Source organism: Myotis nattereri (assembly GCF_964212035.1).
Source record: "Myotis nattereri genome assembly, chromosome: 14".
Classification (NCBI taxonomy): domain Eukaryota; kingdom Metazoa; phylum Chordata; class Mammalia; order Chiroptera; family Vespertilionidae; genus Myotis; species Myotis nattereri.
In genome coordinates this window covers 59,372,475-59,387,518 of record NC_138089.1, presented here as the reverse complement: position 1 = coordinate 59,387,518, position 15,044 = coordinate 59,372,475, and the positions used below count along the sequence as shown (strand labels likewise).

The following is a 15,044-nucleotide window of genomic DNA, read 5'->3' as shown; positions in this document are numbered from 1 at the left end:
TGTGTCTGACTGATTCTTGGCAAGGCCTGACTGGAAGCTGGCTGAGATTTGGAAATTACCTTTTTCATCTCTTTCATTAAGTAAATGAGGAAACTGACGCTCAATGAAATGACTTCGTGGCTGAACAAGAAAGCCCAGGTTTCTAAACTCCAGGCCACTGGCCTTTCCACTGTCTTACCAGCTTCTGAGCCGGGTCTTCCACGCTGGGCTCTGGGGTCTTCATGTCAGAGAATCCCACAGGTCGTGCGAGGGGAGTAGTTCAGGTCTCTATTAGTCTCTTTATTTAAAGAGGCTTCCGTATAAAAAATTGACTTTGCTGTAACTGTCACCCATCTTTGTTAAATGTCCTTTTTGTTTAAGAACTTGTGCTTTCCCTTCAAGTCAAATCAGATGAAAATGCAGAAGGAATTGCTACGCTGATTTGCGAGCTGAGAGTTAGTGTATCATTTGGCAGGAACTCTCTTAGGTGCAGCTTTAATGTACGTGGCTCCTGGTGTCCATTGTTAGCCTCTTATGTATGTAGCCACAGACCTAACTCCAGTAGGCTGTCCCTAGGGGTGTGGGTTCCTGTTCACCCAGAGAAAGCGTGGCCTGCTGTGTAAAGACACTGCAGGTAGATGAACGGGGGGGGGGGGGGGGGAGGTGCGGGGGGGGGGGCGGTGTTTGAGTACCTCCCAGGCTGCTCTCCTCTACAGAGATCGCTGTGATCTGGATTCTGGGCCCTAGCCTTTCAGGTTCATAAACTAATTGTACTTGAGTCTACCAAGCGATTAGGCTGTAAAACATTACGGTAGGGTGCTCAGAACCCCACACGGATTATCTGCCCAGAATGAGCAGTGAATGCCATGGGTCTGCTCTTGGGCACTGCGCTCTGGTGTTACTGACACTGGCCCATCACAGGCATCATCGCAGGTTTCCTGGGCAGCGTGAGCTTTTCACTGAAGCAGTGAGGTCATCTGGAGGTCTGGCTGGGCTGTGTTTCCTCCCCTGGCCCCGCTGGGAGCGCACATATTCCTAGTGCCTGACTCTTCTACCTGACCTCTTTCTCCGCTTCTCCATGCTCTCCCTCTCCCACTCGTATTCTGCAGCTTCGCTTGTCACTGTCTCCTCCTAGCGTCGCTCTCCTGATTGTCCTAATTATCATCACAGCTCCCCCCCATTTTAGACGTTCATTTCCTGCTCAGCCCCCAAGCCTCTACATCCCGGAGGCTGCTTCCTGCTGACCAGCACCGAAAGGTGTCCACCCACAGCTGCTCTCCTTCAGTCTTGGAGGCACTTCCTCACTCCCATCTAGGCTTGACCCATAGCCTTCCAGCCAGTGGTTGCGAGGGGCCCCTTGGGGGGCAGGGAAGGGGCAGTTTCCAGAAGATTCTTACTTTGTGCAAAACTCCAGAGGTACAGGTAATGAGCCAGAAGGCAGCTTGCCTGAGGGGACATTACCGATTCTCCCGAGTTCTGAAGAAAGGCCTTGGGATCATCCGGAGGGTCTGAAACTCAGAGTCTGAGACGTGGCTGACCTAGCCTCACAGCAACACCCCTTCTTTTCCTTGCACTGCGGGGGTTCCCTGTCGGAGCCACGTGGTGTCTGCTCTGCTGCTCACTTTACAAGACGGTGCCAGGTTAAACGGGCACACTGCTTCCGACACTTGGGCATTCTCCTAGCATAAACCCAGCATCTCTTAGTGTGTTCGTTTCCAGCTGCTGGGACACCCTGACACAAGGTCTTCTCTGGCCACACTGTCTTAGGCTACTGTTGTTTCCGTTGGCTTCTCTGGGTCCCTACATGTACAGTTCATGTGTCAACCTTCCCCTTCAATACCCAGTAGGACCCACCTGGCCCTGGGCTGAATGCTGGGTCTCCGGGAGCCCCGTCTGTGTTTAATAGACGAGTTCTCAGGGTCATTGAGGTCATCCTGACTTAACTTCCTTTAGCTTTCTGGAATGTTCCTTCAGAATAATAACATATTTTCTGCATCAAGATTTTTCTCAAGAAAAATGCTGAACTTTGCACGTTTTCCTCTGGAAACAGTGTGGCCCTGTCTTTCCTAGCACCACAGGACAGGAGGGACGTGGTCTGAGGGAGAAACTGCCTTTGTTTTGCAGGCCTTATCATTTCTCTTCAGCTTCTTCGCGGAGACATGGAACAGATACGGAGAGAAAACCCCATGATATTTAACAGGGGATTGGCGATTACAAGGAAATTGGGATTTCCTGATGTCATCATGCCAGGTAGGTAGAGCCTCTCGGGGCTGGGTGGGAGGAGGGCTGGGTGGGAGGAGGGCTGGGGTCAGTCCCGTGCTCGTCTCGTCAGCGGTTGCTGAACTCTGCTATGGGGGAGCCTGAGCCACTAAAAACCTCTGCGTCCCAAGTAAGCTTGCGACTGTGTCTGCAGCCAGCGGCCCTAGGGCTCTGGTTGGTATTGTTCTTTCCCAGAAGCCCCACCTTCTGGTGGCCGGGGCTGAGTTGTCTGAGTGGAGTGGATGCAGCAACCCCCAAAGAACCTCATGCGAGGCCTTCCACACTCCGCTCTCCCGGTCCACTCCTTCGGAGGCAGTGGCTCCCAAGCACTTCCTCTTTAAGGGGAGGAATAACCAAAATGTGTGCCTGTAGCATTGCCGGGTCCCACTTCATGTGGGAATAGCAGCTGCATTTTAACCTTTTAGAAAGTGGGTAAGACAGATGGTCTCAGTCCGGCTTTGTGGATTGGATTGTACGACCTGGCCAGTTTCTCAGGAATATCCCACCCCCCACCCCTCATCGAGGGCCCAGAGGAGAGCCAAGGCAGAAAGTGGGGGCCCACTGACCTCCAGTGCGGGTCCAGCAGGTCAATCCCAGGTTCATATTTCCTAGTCAGACAGATGCGAGAACAGCTGGGAAATGGGTCAGCCAGGCCATCGGAGCCAGCGGGGCTGCAGGAGTGAGGGAAGGTAGAGGGGGTCTCAGGGGGATGGCAGGCAGTCTGAGAACCAGAGCAGATGCGAGCAAAGCGAGGAAAATCAGAACAAATTGCTGGTTATCTGGACAGATGACAGGAGTTAGGAATCTGCCCTTCCCACTGAGTGTGAATGATCTGCTACCAGCTCGTTTGCTTTTGTGCAGAGGACCAGGCCAGGCTAGACTGAACTGACTGTGGGCACTCAGTTGTAAACATCCCGTCTGGAACTCTTCGTGGCGACCCGAATTCTCCTGTTGTAAATGTTTGCCAGCACAGCCCCAAGCGGAGTGTAGCCTGCGCACAGAGAAGGCCCATGTGCCGGGTCCCGGTGCCCCCCACCTCCCACACTAGGCCCAGACTTGTTTTCTGCCCCTTCGATGCCGCTCCACAGACCCTGTGCATGCAGAGCGAGCTGCGGGGAGAGCTTCGTCTCTGCATGCACGTGAGGAGGGTCCTCGGGCGGGAAACCTGGGCCGCTCAGCCACTCCACCTTTACCTTTAAATGCTAAGGAGGCTTGGTGCTCAAGAACGGCTTCGGGGTGGCTGCTGGAGATGTGAGGCCTTCGCGGGATGTTTCTCCTTTCCTGTCCTGGACCACTTCTCAGCCTCTATGGCCCTGTTAGCGGGAAAAGAGCCCGGGTGTAGTCCCTGGCTTCTTGGCCACGTGTCATGGGAGAAAGCTGGTGGTTACCCAGATCTTTTTAAGTGAGATTTCCAGGCTTCGGAGGTGGAGCCGTCTATTCTGAGAGATGTGTTTAAAGTCCTCCCTTCCTTTAATGCCTAAGATTTGGACATTTCCTTCCTATCAGTCTTCTCACTTTAAAACCCAGTGAGCAGACCCTAGAAAGGAACAAGCGGCAGTGAAATGTTGTGAAGCAGACTTTGCTTTCCAAAGTGACATTGTCCAAACCTCGTGTGGAAAGAGGTCCCTGTGGAGCGCTCTGCCTGTGCATCCTGGCACACAGGTGTGTAAAGGACTGCGGGTATCTAGACATCGCCGTGGAAACCGGCTGCAGCCGACGGCGGTGAGACAAGCTGAGGTTCAGGAGCTTTCCCGCCCCGGGCAGCTGAGCGACCACAGCCCCGGCACTGGCCATCCTGACGGTCCAGGCTGGGCTGTGGGTCAGCCTGCTGGGTGCTGAGGCTGACAGGAAGCGTGGTTCACAGGCAGAAAGCAGTCCTTTGTGCATTAGCTCCTCCTCCTCTACCCTTCCTCCCCGGAGGGGAGAGCTTTCGAGCAGATGACCACGCCCAGGGTTGTGAGCTAACAACTGCCAGCCCCTTACTCACTCCGAGATCCCAGAGCGGGTTGCGTCCCTGGGCAGGTGACAGGCTAGCCTGCAGGCCCTGCTGCAGCAGCAGGAAAGGTGCTGGGTATTTCACGTTGCAGGCAGCCCACCTTGGGGAACCGTGACTGTGCTAACACGCCCTTCGGTGAGACCCCCAAGCCTGGCTGCTTGTCCCCCTGCAGCGGGTCTATCCTTTCCCTGAGGAGCATCGCACCGGGGCTGCAGCGGTCTCGCAGCCCTCACAGTGACCAAGTGACACGAACTTTCAGCTGCTTCTTGACACATGGATGTGTGGGAAATGAGCCAAGAAGTAAATTGTCAGTAACTGTGGACATTTCAACACTTAGAGTAAACGTAAAAAACCAGAGTTACTCCTGACCCGTGACCCTTACTTTAAGATGCCAGCAGTGGGCAGCGCTCATTTGGAGAGCTTTTCTCAGGGTCGACGGGTGCGTCCTTGTCAAAGCGCATTGACAGCTCGCAGCTCCGAGTCACAGATCAGCGACTGCAGTGGGAGCCCGACAGGCTCTCGCCACAGGAGCGCCGCGCACCGTTTCCGAAAAGGTCTTTCTGATGGTCTCCCGTTCTTTTCATGGTGTGTACATGCACACCACGTGACTGCTGTGAGCAGGAGAGGCCCTACTGTGTGCCATAGCCGAGGCCCTGACTTCTAGATTATAGAACAAATAGACATGGGGGGTTAAGCCAAATTTTGAAACTGGGCACTTACAGCCTTTAGTTTGTGTCACATTTCTGTGGCAGTTCCTCCTTCCCTCCAAACTCACTCAGTTCAGCACAAAAGCGAATGCGTCTGCGGCACACTGTTGCTCTTTTCCTAGATCTTTTGCAAGAAGATGGGCAAGAAAGATGGGAACAGGACAGACAGGTGTTCCAGGTGAACAGGCTGAAGTTAGCGCGGTTCCCAGGAACGCACTTGTCAGATTAGCCCTCAGAAAACTTAAAGAAAGCTGTCGGCCCAAAGACTGTAAACAGAAAGGGACGCTTTGAAACCTCCTGCTCGAGAAAAGGCTGTGCCTTCTCCAGACCGCGCCTGAGCCCCGGCCCGGGCTCCTCCAGCCTCTGCTTCTTAGCTTCCCTGCCGGCTGCTCCAAGTCCTCCGGGCTCTGTGCGGATGGCAGCATTTTCACTTGTTTTTGTAACCTTGAATTTTTAAGGCTATTCACTGTGAGCGATATGGTCTATGCTTTTTATTAGTTAAACGGTTTTCTGTCTTGTCAGAAGAAATCTGCCCTTTGACTTAGTGTGTCCTGAGGACTGTGTTCTCCCTAAAGCGTAGCTCTCTCACTTAGTGTGTATCAGAGCCGCCCGTGGGCTTGGAAACAGACTGCCCGGCCCACCCCGAGAGTTTCTGCTACGGGAGGATTCGGGGTGGGCCCGGCAGTTGGCATTTCTCACAAGCACTCAGGTGGTGGCGATACTGCTTGAGGGATGCTTGCCCTCCCGAGTCAGACCTGGCACGAGTACTGCTCCTCTGGGCCGCCCTGAACTTGCCCTTACAAGGCAGCGCCGCAAGCATGCTGAGCCTCTGGGGCCTGTGGTTCTTCCCTGGAGCTCAGGAACTCTGCCTGTGCTTTGGCCCCCGGTGAAAGTGCATGCTTCATCGCGACCTGCAAGTGATGTTTATTCTCGTTTCCTGTTTGTCTTAATTGTTCTTGTTTCTCTCTGTGCTGTCCCCTCATTCTCGCCCTTTTCTTTCTGGTGCAGAGATGAAGATAGTTGGGTGTAAGTTCCTGCTTTTGTGTGTCCTGTCTGCTTTTGCCTGCTTTGTTTCCATCTTCATTTGTTCCATGGAATGTTGCAATACTGGGGTGGGGCGTCATGTACATTATTAATCCTTCATCAGCCTCACCTTTTGGGGTAACTGACAAGACGTAAGAAGAGAAGCCGCCAGCCCAGCCTAGAAGACTGCGTGTTACTCTGGGTGAGCACTAAGATCTGAGGAAGCGAAGACCTGGGACTGTTGAGAACCCCTTACCAAGCCCTAGGTCACAGCTCGGGGAGAGGTTTTTATGAGGCAGGTCAGCTCCTCCCATTGAAAAGAAAGTGAGCGGGCTTAGTCCAAGCCCCAAAGAACCAGAGGGCAGAGAGCTTCTCTTTGCAGCTCCGCTGGGCACACCTCGCACAAAGGCAAACACAGAGCCCGGTCTTTGAAAGAAGCTCTCCTCACGGGAGCGGTGGAGTCCCACAGTGGTGCTGAGGCCCCGGGCTGTCTGCTGTCAGACGAGGCCTTGGCGATATGCGTAAGGGATGGTTTAGGAATGGTCACCTCTGGCCCACAACAGGTTGAAAGATCATCACATTGTCAGCCCAGGAAAGAAATTGTCATATATAGTGAGTCACTGTGCCCATCCCTGTGGTCCCATGACAGCAGGGAACGTCCCTGACTTCATAACAATATAACCAGTAGACCTGTGACACAGAAGACATGGTTAGAAAAGCGAAGAACCTGCCGGGCCGGCGTTGTTCAGTGGTTAGTGTCTACCTACAAACCAGGAGGTCACAGTTCGATTCACAGTCAGGGTACATGCCCAGGTTGCGAGCTCCATCCCTGTTCCTGCTGGAGGCAGTGGATCAATGATTCTCTCTCATCGTTGGCGTTTCTATCTCTCCCTCTCCCTTCCTCTCTGAAATCAATAAAAAAAAATTTTTTAACTAATAAAATAAAATTCACGTGGATTACTTTAAAAGTAATTTCCAGAGAGTTCTGGTTAAAACCAGGATAATATTTAAGCAAAGTACCTATTCTCTGGGTTAGACATTAAAATTCTCTAGATTATTCACTTTTTTTTGCCAAATCAGCCTAGAAATTGAATAATTATTTAAACTCCATTGAAAAGCTAATGTGTAACTAAAAGGTTTCTTATCACAAGAAGGCTCTGGCATGTCTGTTTCAATTGTTAAAAATTAAAGTATAACCGACTTTGATTTATCCCATTATAATAGCAATAACCCACAGTAACATTCCCAGTTAGTTTTGAATCTTACTTTCCGGACTGATTTATTCAGCGTCTGTGCTGACAGCAGCAAGTTGATAAATTTGAGTTTCCCTTCTGCTTGTCCTCGTCCCCGCAGCCGGAGTGCTCTGTCAGTGATGTGGTAGGACTCCAAGTGGAGGCTCCACTTGGCCCAAGAGGGATCGCCTGTGCGGCAGCAAGGACAGGCCTCACGGCGGCCCGCCTCCCCAGCATGGCAGCCTCAGGGCTCCTTGAGGAGCAAGATGGCTTTCTCTGAGCTGCTAATTAATTCCTTCTCAGGGGTTGCTCTTCCCTACTTGAGAGAAAGTCTTCTGAGAGCTTCATCATGTGACCAAATTGCCATGATTGCACTCCCGGGATAGGGAGGTAACCTGACGAATAGAAGGTCTGATCATGAAGGCCTCAGAAGCCCAAGTGTGTGCCAGGCCTGGTCTGTTGCTGTGCCATGCGTACGAGAGCCACAGACACTCCCGCAGTCAGAAAAGAGGCCCCCGGCCATGTCTGACGCAGCCAGAAAGCTCACCTGCGAACCAAAAGCAAAACCTGTTCACTGTGGTGCCAAAGCCTGAGCCGATCAGAGGGGCCGTGTTTCTGAGGACGATGGGGAGACGGGCTGGGCTGGCTTCTGAGGCCCGCTGTGCCAGTCAGCCGTCCTCTCCCAGTTCATCTCTGGAGGCTGCGGGCATCTTCATTCGGCCTCCCCGATTTCCTTTGCTGCTTTCTTCCTTGGAAGAACCCCCTCCCCAGCCTTTACCATGTTTTTATTGTTTTTTCAGAAGCCCTTTAGAAAGTGTGAATAGAACTCACCGTGTCAGTATGGGCAACCTTAGAGCAGCTACATGGGCTCTTCTCATACAGGAACAGGCAGTCCCACCCCGAGAGGCAGGCGTCACTCTGGGCGTCTCGGACGGCGGTTCCAACTTCTGCCTGTCTCGGGCAACGTGGGCTGGAGCCAGGGCCCAGGGAAGCAGCCAGAACACAGCAGGTGGTCCCCGGGCTCCCGCACCAGTGCCTCTGGGGGAGCGTCACCTGCTCCCAGGCACTTGCCACGCAAAGTGGCCTGCCCAGCGCTGAGCAGGCCGTGGCCTGGGAGCTCGGCCTCAGCCAGACTCGGCGGCGCTGAGGGCTGCAGAAAGAAAACCTAGAAAATCAAAAGGAAACTTTTCTTAGGGGGAGGAGGAGGGGCTAGTGACAAGACCTGATTGAAGTGGATTCTAGAATCTCTGTGGTGGCTGAGAGAGCAGCTGCCCTCCTGGAGGGGAGAGAGCCCGAGCAGCCACCTGCCCTCTGAGAAGGTGCTCCGCCCGCCCTTCCCGCCGCACAGCTGTGCTCAGCCCTGCGGAGCAGACTCCGAGCACGTGGCTGAGCACCCGCGTGCCCCTCCCCCGGTGCTGTAGGGTGCCCATCGTTATTAACCAAGCTTGGAATGACCTGAGCACCCCCCCAAACCCCGGAGGCGCCATCGCTAGCCTGGTCCTCCACGCACAGGGGACAGTGTGGCTTCTGGGTCACGGAGAAACGCATTTCTTCCCCCACAGGCGACATCCGCAATGACCTGTACCTAACCCTGGAGAAGGGGGATTTTGAGCGAGGGGGAAAGAGTGTGCAAAAGAATATTGAAGTGACCATGTACGTGCTTTATGCAGATGGAGAAATCTTGAAGGTAAGGCTTGCCAGCCAGTTTGGAATGGAGGCTGACCCTGAAGTGGCCCTCCTGTTCCATCCTGTGGACGTTGTCCAGGACCCTCCTCGGGCAGGACTGAGCTCGGATCACCCGTGTGCGTTCTGCTCTGCCTCTTCCTTCGCCGGGGAGCCCTCGGCGCGCCCTGCTGACACTCGCAGTGTCACAGCCTCTAGCGTTCTTCCTGGGGTCTGCCGACACCTTCCTGCTCCAGCTTAGGCCTGCTCCCTGGTTTGTCCCACTGTGGCTTCTGCCCTCCCACCTCGCATGGAGCTGCCTATTTCCCGTAACTTGCTAGATCCCACCCTTGATCCTTGAGCCACTACAGGAAGTTCCACTTGCTCTTGGTCCAGGGCGAGACTTAGGTCCTCACCGGCTGGTGCCAAGTTCCGGGACACGGAGCAGCAGGCTCAGGCCCTGCGATTACCTGCGGCCAGTGCATGCAGGGATCCTGTCACTCATTGAAAGTGAAGACCTGGCTGCTTTCCTGTTGTCAGTGTCGGTCTCCCCTCCGTCATGTCGGGTGCAGTTCCTCGCGACTCACATGGCCTCGTTTGCAGAGCACCTGATGGACTGCAAGTCAGTCTTTCAGTCCTCACTCTTGTGTGTTGACAGCAGCCCTGCGAGGTGGGCAGAACAAGAACAGTCATCCACATTTTACAGAAGAAAAGGGTAAAATTAGCCAAAATCACCTCCCACCGCAAGAAGAAATAAAGGAGAACGTTGAAACGTTGGTCAAAACAGTGATTTGTCATTTGAAAGCCCACCTCCGGGATTCAGGCATGTCCATTGTTTGCATGGGAGGCCAACCGAGGTCAGCAGAGCTGTCCGTGTTCACCCCCCACCCGTGCGGCTTCCTGCCCTCCAGGGAGCCCGGGCAGCCCCGGCGCATCTTCACGGCAGTGTTTGGGAACCCGGGTCAAGTTAAACCTGCCTTCCCTGTTGTAGCCAAGGACAGCCCGCTGCGGGCAGCCTAAGGTGCCAGCACAGCGCGGGGCTCGGGGCGGTTAGGAAACCAGCTCTCTCCACTTGAGCGTTTCATTATCTTTGTGATCTGGCCGTGTGCCCGGCACAGTTGAATTCTCCCGCAGAGTCCACTGTTTGCTTTTCGGTGAGGATGCGGGGCCCACTGCAGGGCGTCAGGTACCCCCCTCAGCGCCCGGTTTGTTGCAGTGCGTGCGGTTACCTCCGCCCCAGGGCAAGCGAGCACCGTGACTGCGAGTCCTGGCTCCGTCCACAACGTTGTTTCCAAAAGCAGTGAATTTAGGCCCCATGAAGTTCCTCCTCTTACAGATCCGCCTGGCAGGGAGAGAACCTGCACGCGAGACAGAGTCCCAGAGGCGGAGACATCGAGGGCCCTCAGGAAATGACACCTGATTTTGCTTCTCTCTTCCAGGATTGCATCAGCTTGGGTTCTGGAGAGCCAAACAGAAGCTCCTACCACTCGTTCGTCCTCTACCACAATAACAGTCCTCGCTGGGGAGAGATCGTCAAACTGCCCATCCCCATCGACCGCTTCCGGGGCTCCCACCTGCGCTTCGAGTTCAGACACTGTTCCAGTGAGTGAGACACCCCACGTTCCTTAGGGCATGTGAATATCACTCTTCCCACCCCGGAACAGACTTGAGAGGGTTCTTATTACTGGGGCAAGAAAACGAGGAGTTGTGAAGAAATGGCCATTCAGAGATGGGATGTCATCAGAGGCTGTTCTCTGGACAATGATTTTAAACCAGGGGGTTGGCCCTAGGTGGTTTGGTTCAGTGGATAGAACATCGGCCTCTGGACTGAAGGGTCCCAGGTTCGATTCCAGTCAGGGCACATGCCCAGGTTGCGGGCTCGATCCCCAGTAGGGGACGTGCAGGAGGCGGTCTAGCAATGATTCTCTTTCATCATTGATGTTTCTCTCTCTCCCTCTCCCTTCCTCTTTGCAATCAGTGAAACAACAGAAACCCCAGGGGGTTGGGTATTGTTTGCTCCTGGTGTCTGACCTGGACGCTGGGTGGTTGCTAGTGTCGCTCCCTGTGGGTGTTCCCTGTGTATCAGCTGCTTCCTAGAAAGCCTCAGGCTAACCAAGACCCGCATTTTGTCTCTCTGGGTCTGGATAGCCTGGGCCCTGGGATATCAGTGGGCAACAGCCAGTGCCTTTCTTACCGCTCCTGCAGTCAGGTTGATAGTAAGTGAAAGTGAGGGACAGGAAGTGAAGAGCTAGGTGGTAAGCCCAGGGGGTGTGAAATTTAAACGCAGGTTGGGGGCTCAGACAACTAACGCTTGGCTGTGGTTACAGCGAAGGACAAAGGGGAAAAGAAGCTGTTCGGCTTTGCCTTCTCGCCCCTGATGCGGGATGACGGGACCACGCTCTCCGATGACAGCCACGAGCTCTACGTGTACAAGGTGTGGCTCGGGGGCTGGGCATCGACCCATGAACCAGGACGTCACAGTTTGAGTCCCGGGCAGGGTACATGCCCGGGTTGCGGGCTTGATGCCCGGTTGGGGGAGGCGGGGCATGCAGGAAGCAGCCAATCGATGTTTCTCTCTCATCATTGATGTTTTTCTCTCTCTCTCCTTCTCTGAAATCAATCAATATATATATATATATTTAAAAGGCATGTCAGCCATGCCGGGGAGTTTCTGGCAGAGCACAAACATCAACCAGAAATCCCTGGGACCTGACCTGTACACGTGGCGCGGTCAGGAAGGACTCTGTTCTCTGCTTCTGCCCGCAGTGTGATGAGAACAGCACATTTAACAACCATGCCCTGTACCTGGGCCTGCCCTGCTGCAAAGAGGACTACAATGGCTGCCCTAACATCCCCTCCAGCCTCATCTTCCAGCGCAGCACCAAAGAGTCTTTCTTCATCTCCACGCAGCTCTCCTCCACCAAGCTCACCCAGAACGGTAGGTGCTGATACACGTTAAGGGAGACGGGAATTACTGCTGTCCTACCGCAGTGAGGGGATCCTTGTCATCGAAGCTGAAGGAATCACTGGCAGTAGCAGCCTCTGGGGTTTCCCTTGTGTTTGGCAGCTCCGGAGCGCACACCCAGAGTTCACAGATGTGTCTGGCCTTGATCTCAGCACTGAAGAGGCTGTGGCCACGCTCACAGCTGTTTCTGTTCCCTAGGCCCCCCTAGCCCCCCTCCCCCATCCGTGTCTGGGAGAGTGGGTGTTGCTTGTCCTTGGCTCAGCCAGGGCTCACCACCTGCCGGCTTGCTTTCTAGTGGACCTCCTTGCTCTGCTGAAGTGGAAGGCCTTTCCAGACAGGATCATGGACATCCTGGGGCGGCTGCGGCACGTCAGCGGAGAGGAGATCGTTAAGGTCTGGCTTCCCCTCAGGTCCCATGCCCCGTGCTGCCTGCACTCCTGTAGGCCTCCTTTCCCTTCCTTGGGGTCTTTCTCGTTTCCTTACTTTGTAACCCTCTCACCACCCAGCCTGATGCCTTTCCGCTGTCTGAAACAAGCACACAAGACGAGTGTGGATGGGAGAGTTGGAAGGGGCCGACCTCAGCGAACGTACCTCAATCAGATTGAGGACGTTTTTAGCAAAGGCCAACTTAGGAGGACCCTAACTAAGTTAATAACAATGTACCTACCTATATAGTTTAAGTTTAAAAAAATTGGCCCTCAAAAGAAATTTCAATCGTTGTACTGTTGATATTTGGCTCCGTTGACTAATGAGTTTGCCAACCACTGGTCTGGATTCTAGAAGAACTAAATCTGCCCCGTCTCTCCCTTAGCGTCCATGGCAGGGAAACTCCTTACTCTCTGCCTCCACCGCTTGCCCCAAGTTCCTTTGCGACATTCCCATCTGATGGCCGAGCAGGCAGCAGCGGCACCGCCATCCCCAGCTGTCTCTCTGGGCTCCTCCACACTGTGCAGAGTGTGGCCCCCCTGGTTCTAGCTCAGGAAACCCCCAGGCACTTCCACTGGCGAAAGCCCCACCGGTGGATTCCCCACAATGGACTGAACTACAGTGAGGAAAGGGGGGTGCTTTTGGAGATGAGCAAGAACAACAGAATGTCGGACAGAGACGGACTCTCAGGAGGCTGCCTGTCCACAGGAGCATCCTTGGCTCTGTCGTCACAAGTATCAGACAGCGACGCGCTGTCTCTGCTTCCCTTTCACAGCTCCGTTGACTCCATAACACACAGCACGGCATCTGCAGATCAGGAACAGTGTGTCCCTCTGTGCACGTCTACGAAGTCGTGGATGAGCTCTGTTTTAATTCTACGATCAGGGTATCATACATTTTAGAAAGATCCTTTAACAAATAAGCTCATCCTAGTTTTTGAAACTTAAGATAAATTCATCCTCAGGGCATTTCTCCTTCTGAACATGTTCACAATATCATCGAGTGAACAGACAGTAGGAGAGCCTGTGATCTTTTAAGCTGGTTGTGCTCCTCACAGGAGAACATTCTACCAGCAGGTGTGGTCTCGGCACCAGTCATTTGTCTCAGGCCAGCCAGAGAGAGTGTGGGGAGAACACACTAGCGTTTCACTCTTTATTGGAAGATTTCACACCTCACAAAAGTAGACAGAATAGTATAAAGAGTTCTGTGTGTACTCAACACCCGCGCCAGCCCATGGCAAACCCTGCCCATCCAGTCCCTAGCCACACCTCCCACCTTACATCCTTTTGAAGTAAATTGCAAGCATGGTATTATCCCATTGCGTTCTGACCAGCAGAACGTTAGTGTTGATCTTTAAAGACCACTGGCATCCCAAAGTGTGTCTTCTTCCCCTTGGTGTCTGCATCTCAGAAAGGTGTGTGCCCTAAACACAAGCAGCAGCAAGAGGCAGTGCTTCCGGGCCCTTCCCCCAGTGACGGGCCTCGCAGGCTGCATTCTCCTCTCTGGGCCACTACCTTCTAGATCAGAACATGGCTTCTGTAGGGAGGGCGTCCCTTGCCACATCCTCACCCCAATGTCCTATGTGGAGTTAGGCCTGTAGAGAGCAGGGGACGGCTGAGCTTCTGAGGTCCCAGGAAAGTGAGCTCTTTCTCTCAAAATAATTGGCATTAGAATCACCTAGATTGTCTTGTTCTAAGATTGCTCTCCTCTGCGGATGTCCTAGGCTTTTAGGTACTGGCTCTTTCCTTACAAGTTTAGCACCTTCCCAACAGGAAGCGTCTCTCTGTTCCTCTGGGCTGTCAGCACATACCCAGGTCCACCTCGTGAACCCTTTAGCCTGTTTGTAAGTGGTGGTTTGAGACCTTAGGTCTTTGACGTTGTTTATTGGGAGGTCAGTGCATTGGTGCCTGGAACAGGCCCCGGGACCTGAGCCCTGACGTCTGTGCCCTTGCAGTTTCTGCAGGACATCTTAGACACACTCTTTGTGATTTTGGATGACAACACAGAGAAGTACGGCCTGTTGGTGTTCCAGTCTCTGGTGAGTCTCATCCTTCCAGGCTTTTCCTTCTTCCTGCCACATGTTTTTGAAAGGAGGGAAGTAAGTTATTAGAGGGAGTCAGCACAAGGTTCGGATGTTTCCAGTACAAAAGGGACTGAGGAGAATCACCCAAGACCAACCAACCGACCAGGCAGATCCCTGCGAGATCAATTGGGCAGAATGCAGCATGGTCAGGTCCAGGCCTCAATTTTGTGGTTCCGATACTCGGTCTCATCACAGCTGCAGAGTTACCAGGCCCTGAAATAGTGGCCTGCACCACCCAAAGGCCCAGAGACGACCATGGGGAGCAGGCGGTCCATTCCTTCACACACACGTGGCCGTAAGCCCCAGGACAAGCAGAGATGCACTTGTGCTGGCCCTCCCTCTGTGAAGTCGTTTGGGAGCCAAGAATTGCAGGAGGCTGCATAGTGAGAATGGACAGTGATTAGGCCAGGGGTGGGCAAACTTTTTGACTCAAGGGCCACAATGGGTTCTTAAACTGGACCGGAGGCCGGAACAAAAGCATGGATGGAGTGTTTGTGTGAACTAATATAAATTCAAAGTAAACATCATTACATAAAAGGGTACGGTCTTTTTTTTTTTAGTTTTATTCATTTCAAACGGGCTGGATCCAGCCCGCGGGCCGTAGTTTGCCCACAGCTGGATTAGGCTGTTTCATGCACTTTGCTTAACATGTCCAGTCCCACGGGAGGCTGTATATTCAAGGAGAACCGGATACTCGCAAGTCTACCCAATA

The 15,044-nt window shown here is 53.6% G+C and overlaps 1 protein-coding gene across 3 annotated transcripts in view; it reads left to right on the top strand.

Moving 5' to 3' along the window:
* Positions 1–15,044, top strand: part of DOCK3 (dedicator of cytokinesis 3) — a 179,051-nt gene that overhangs the window by 108,978 nt on the left and 55,029 nt on the right. For all 3 annotated transcript variants that reach the window (XM_081106290.1, XM_081106292.1, XM_081106291.1), the window contains exons 14-20: positions 2,104–2,229; positions 8,759–8,883; positions 10,298–10,460; positions 11,186–11,292; positions 11,625–11,796; positions 12,119–12,216; positions 14,204–14,287. In XM_081106290.1, the coding sequence (XP_080962416.1) occupies positions 2,104–2,229; positions 8,759–8,883; positions 10,298–10,460; positions 11,186–11,292; positions 11,625–11,796; positions 12,119–12,216; positions 14,204–14,287 (875 nt within the window). The remainder of the gene's footprint in view (positions 1–2,103; positions 2,230–8,758; positions 8,884–10,297; positions 10,461–11,185; positions 11,293–11,624; positions 11,797–12,118; positions 12,217–14,203; positions 14,288–15,044) is intronic.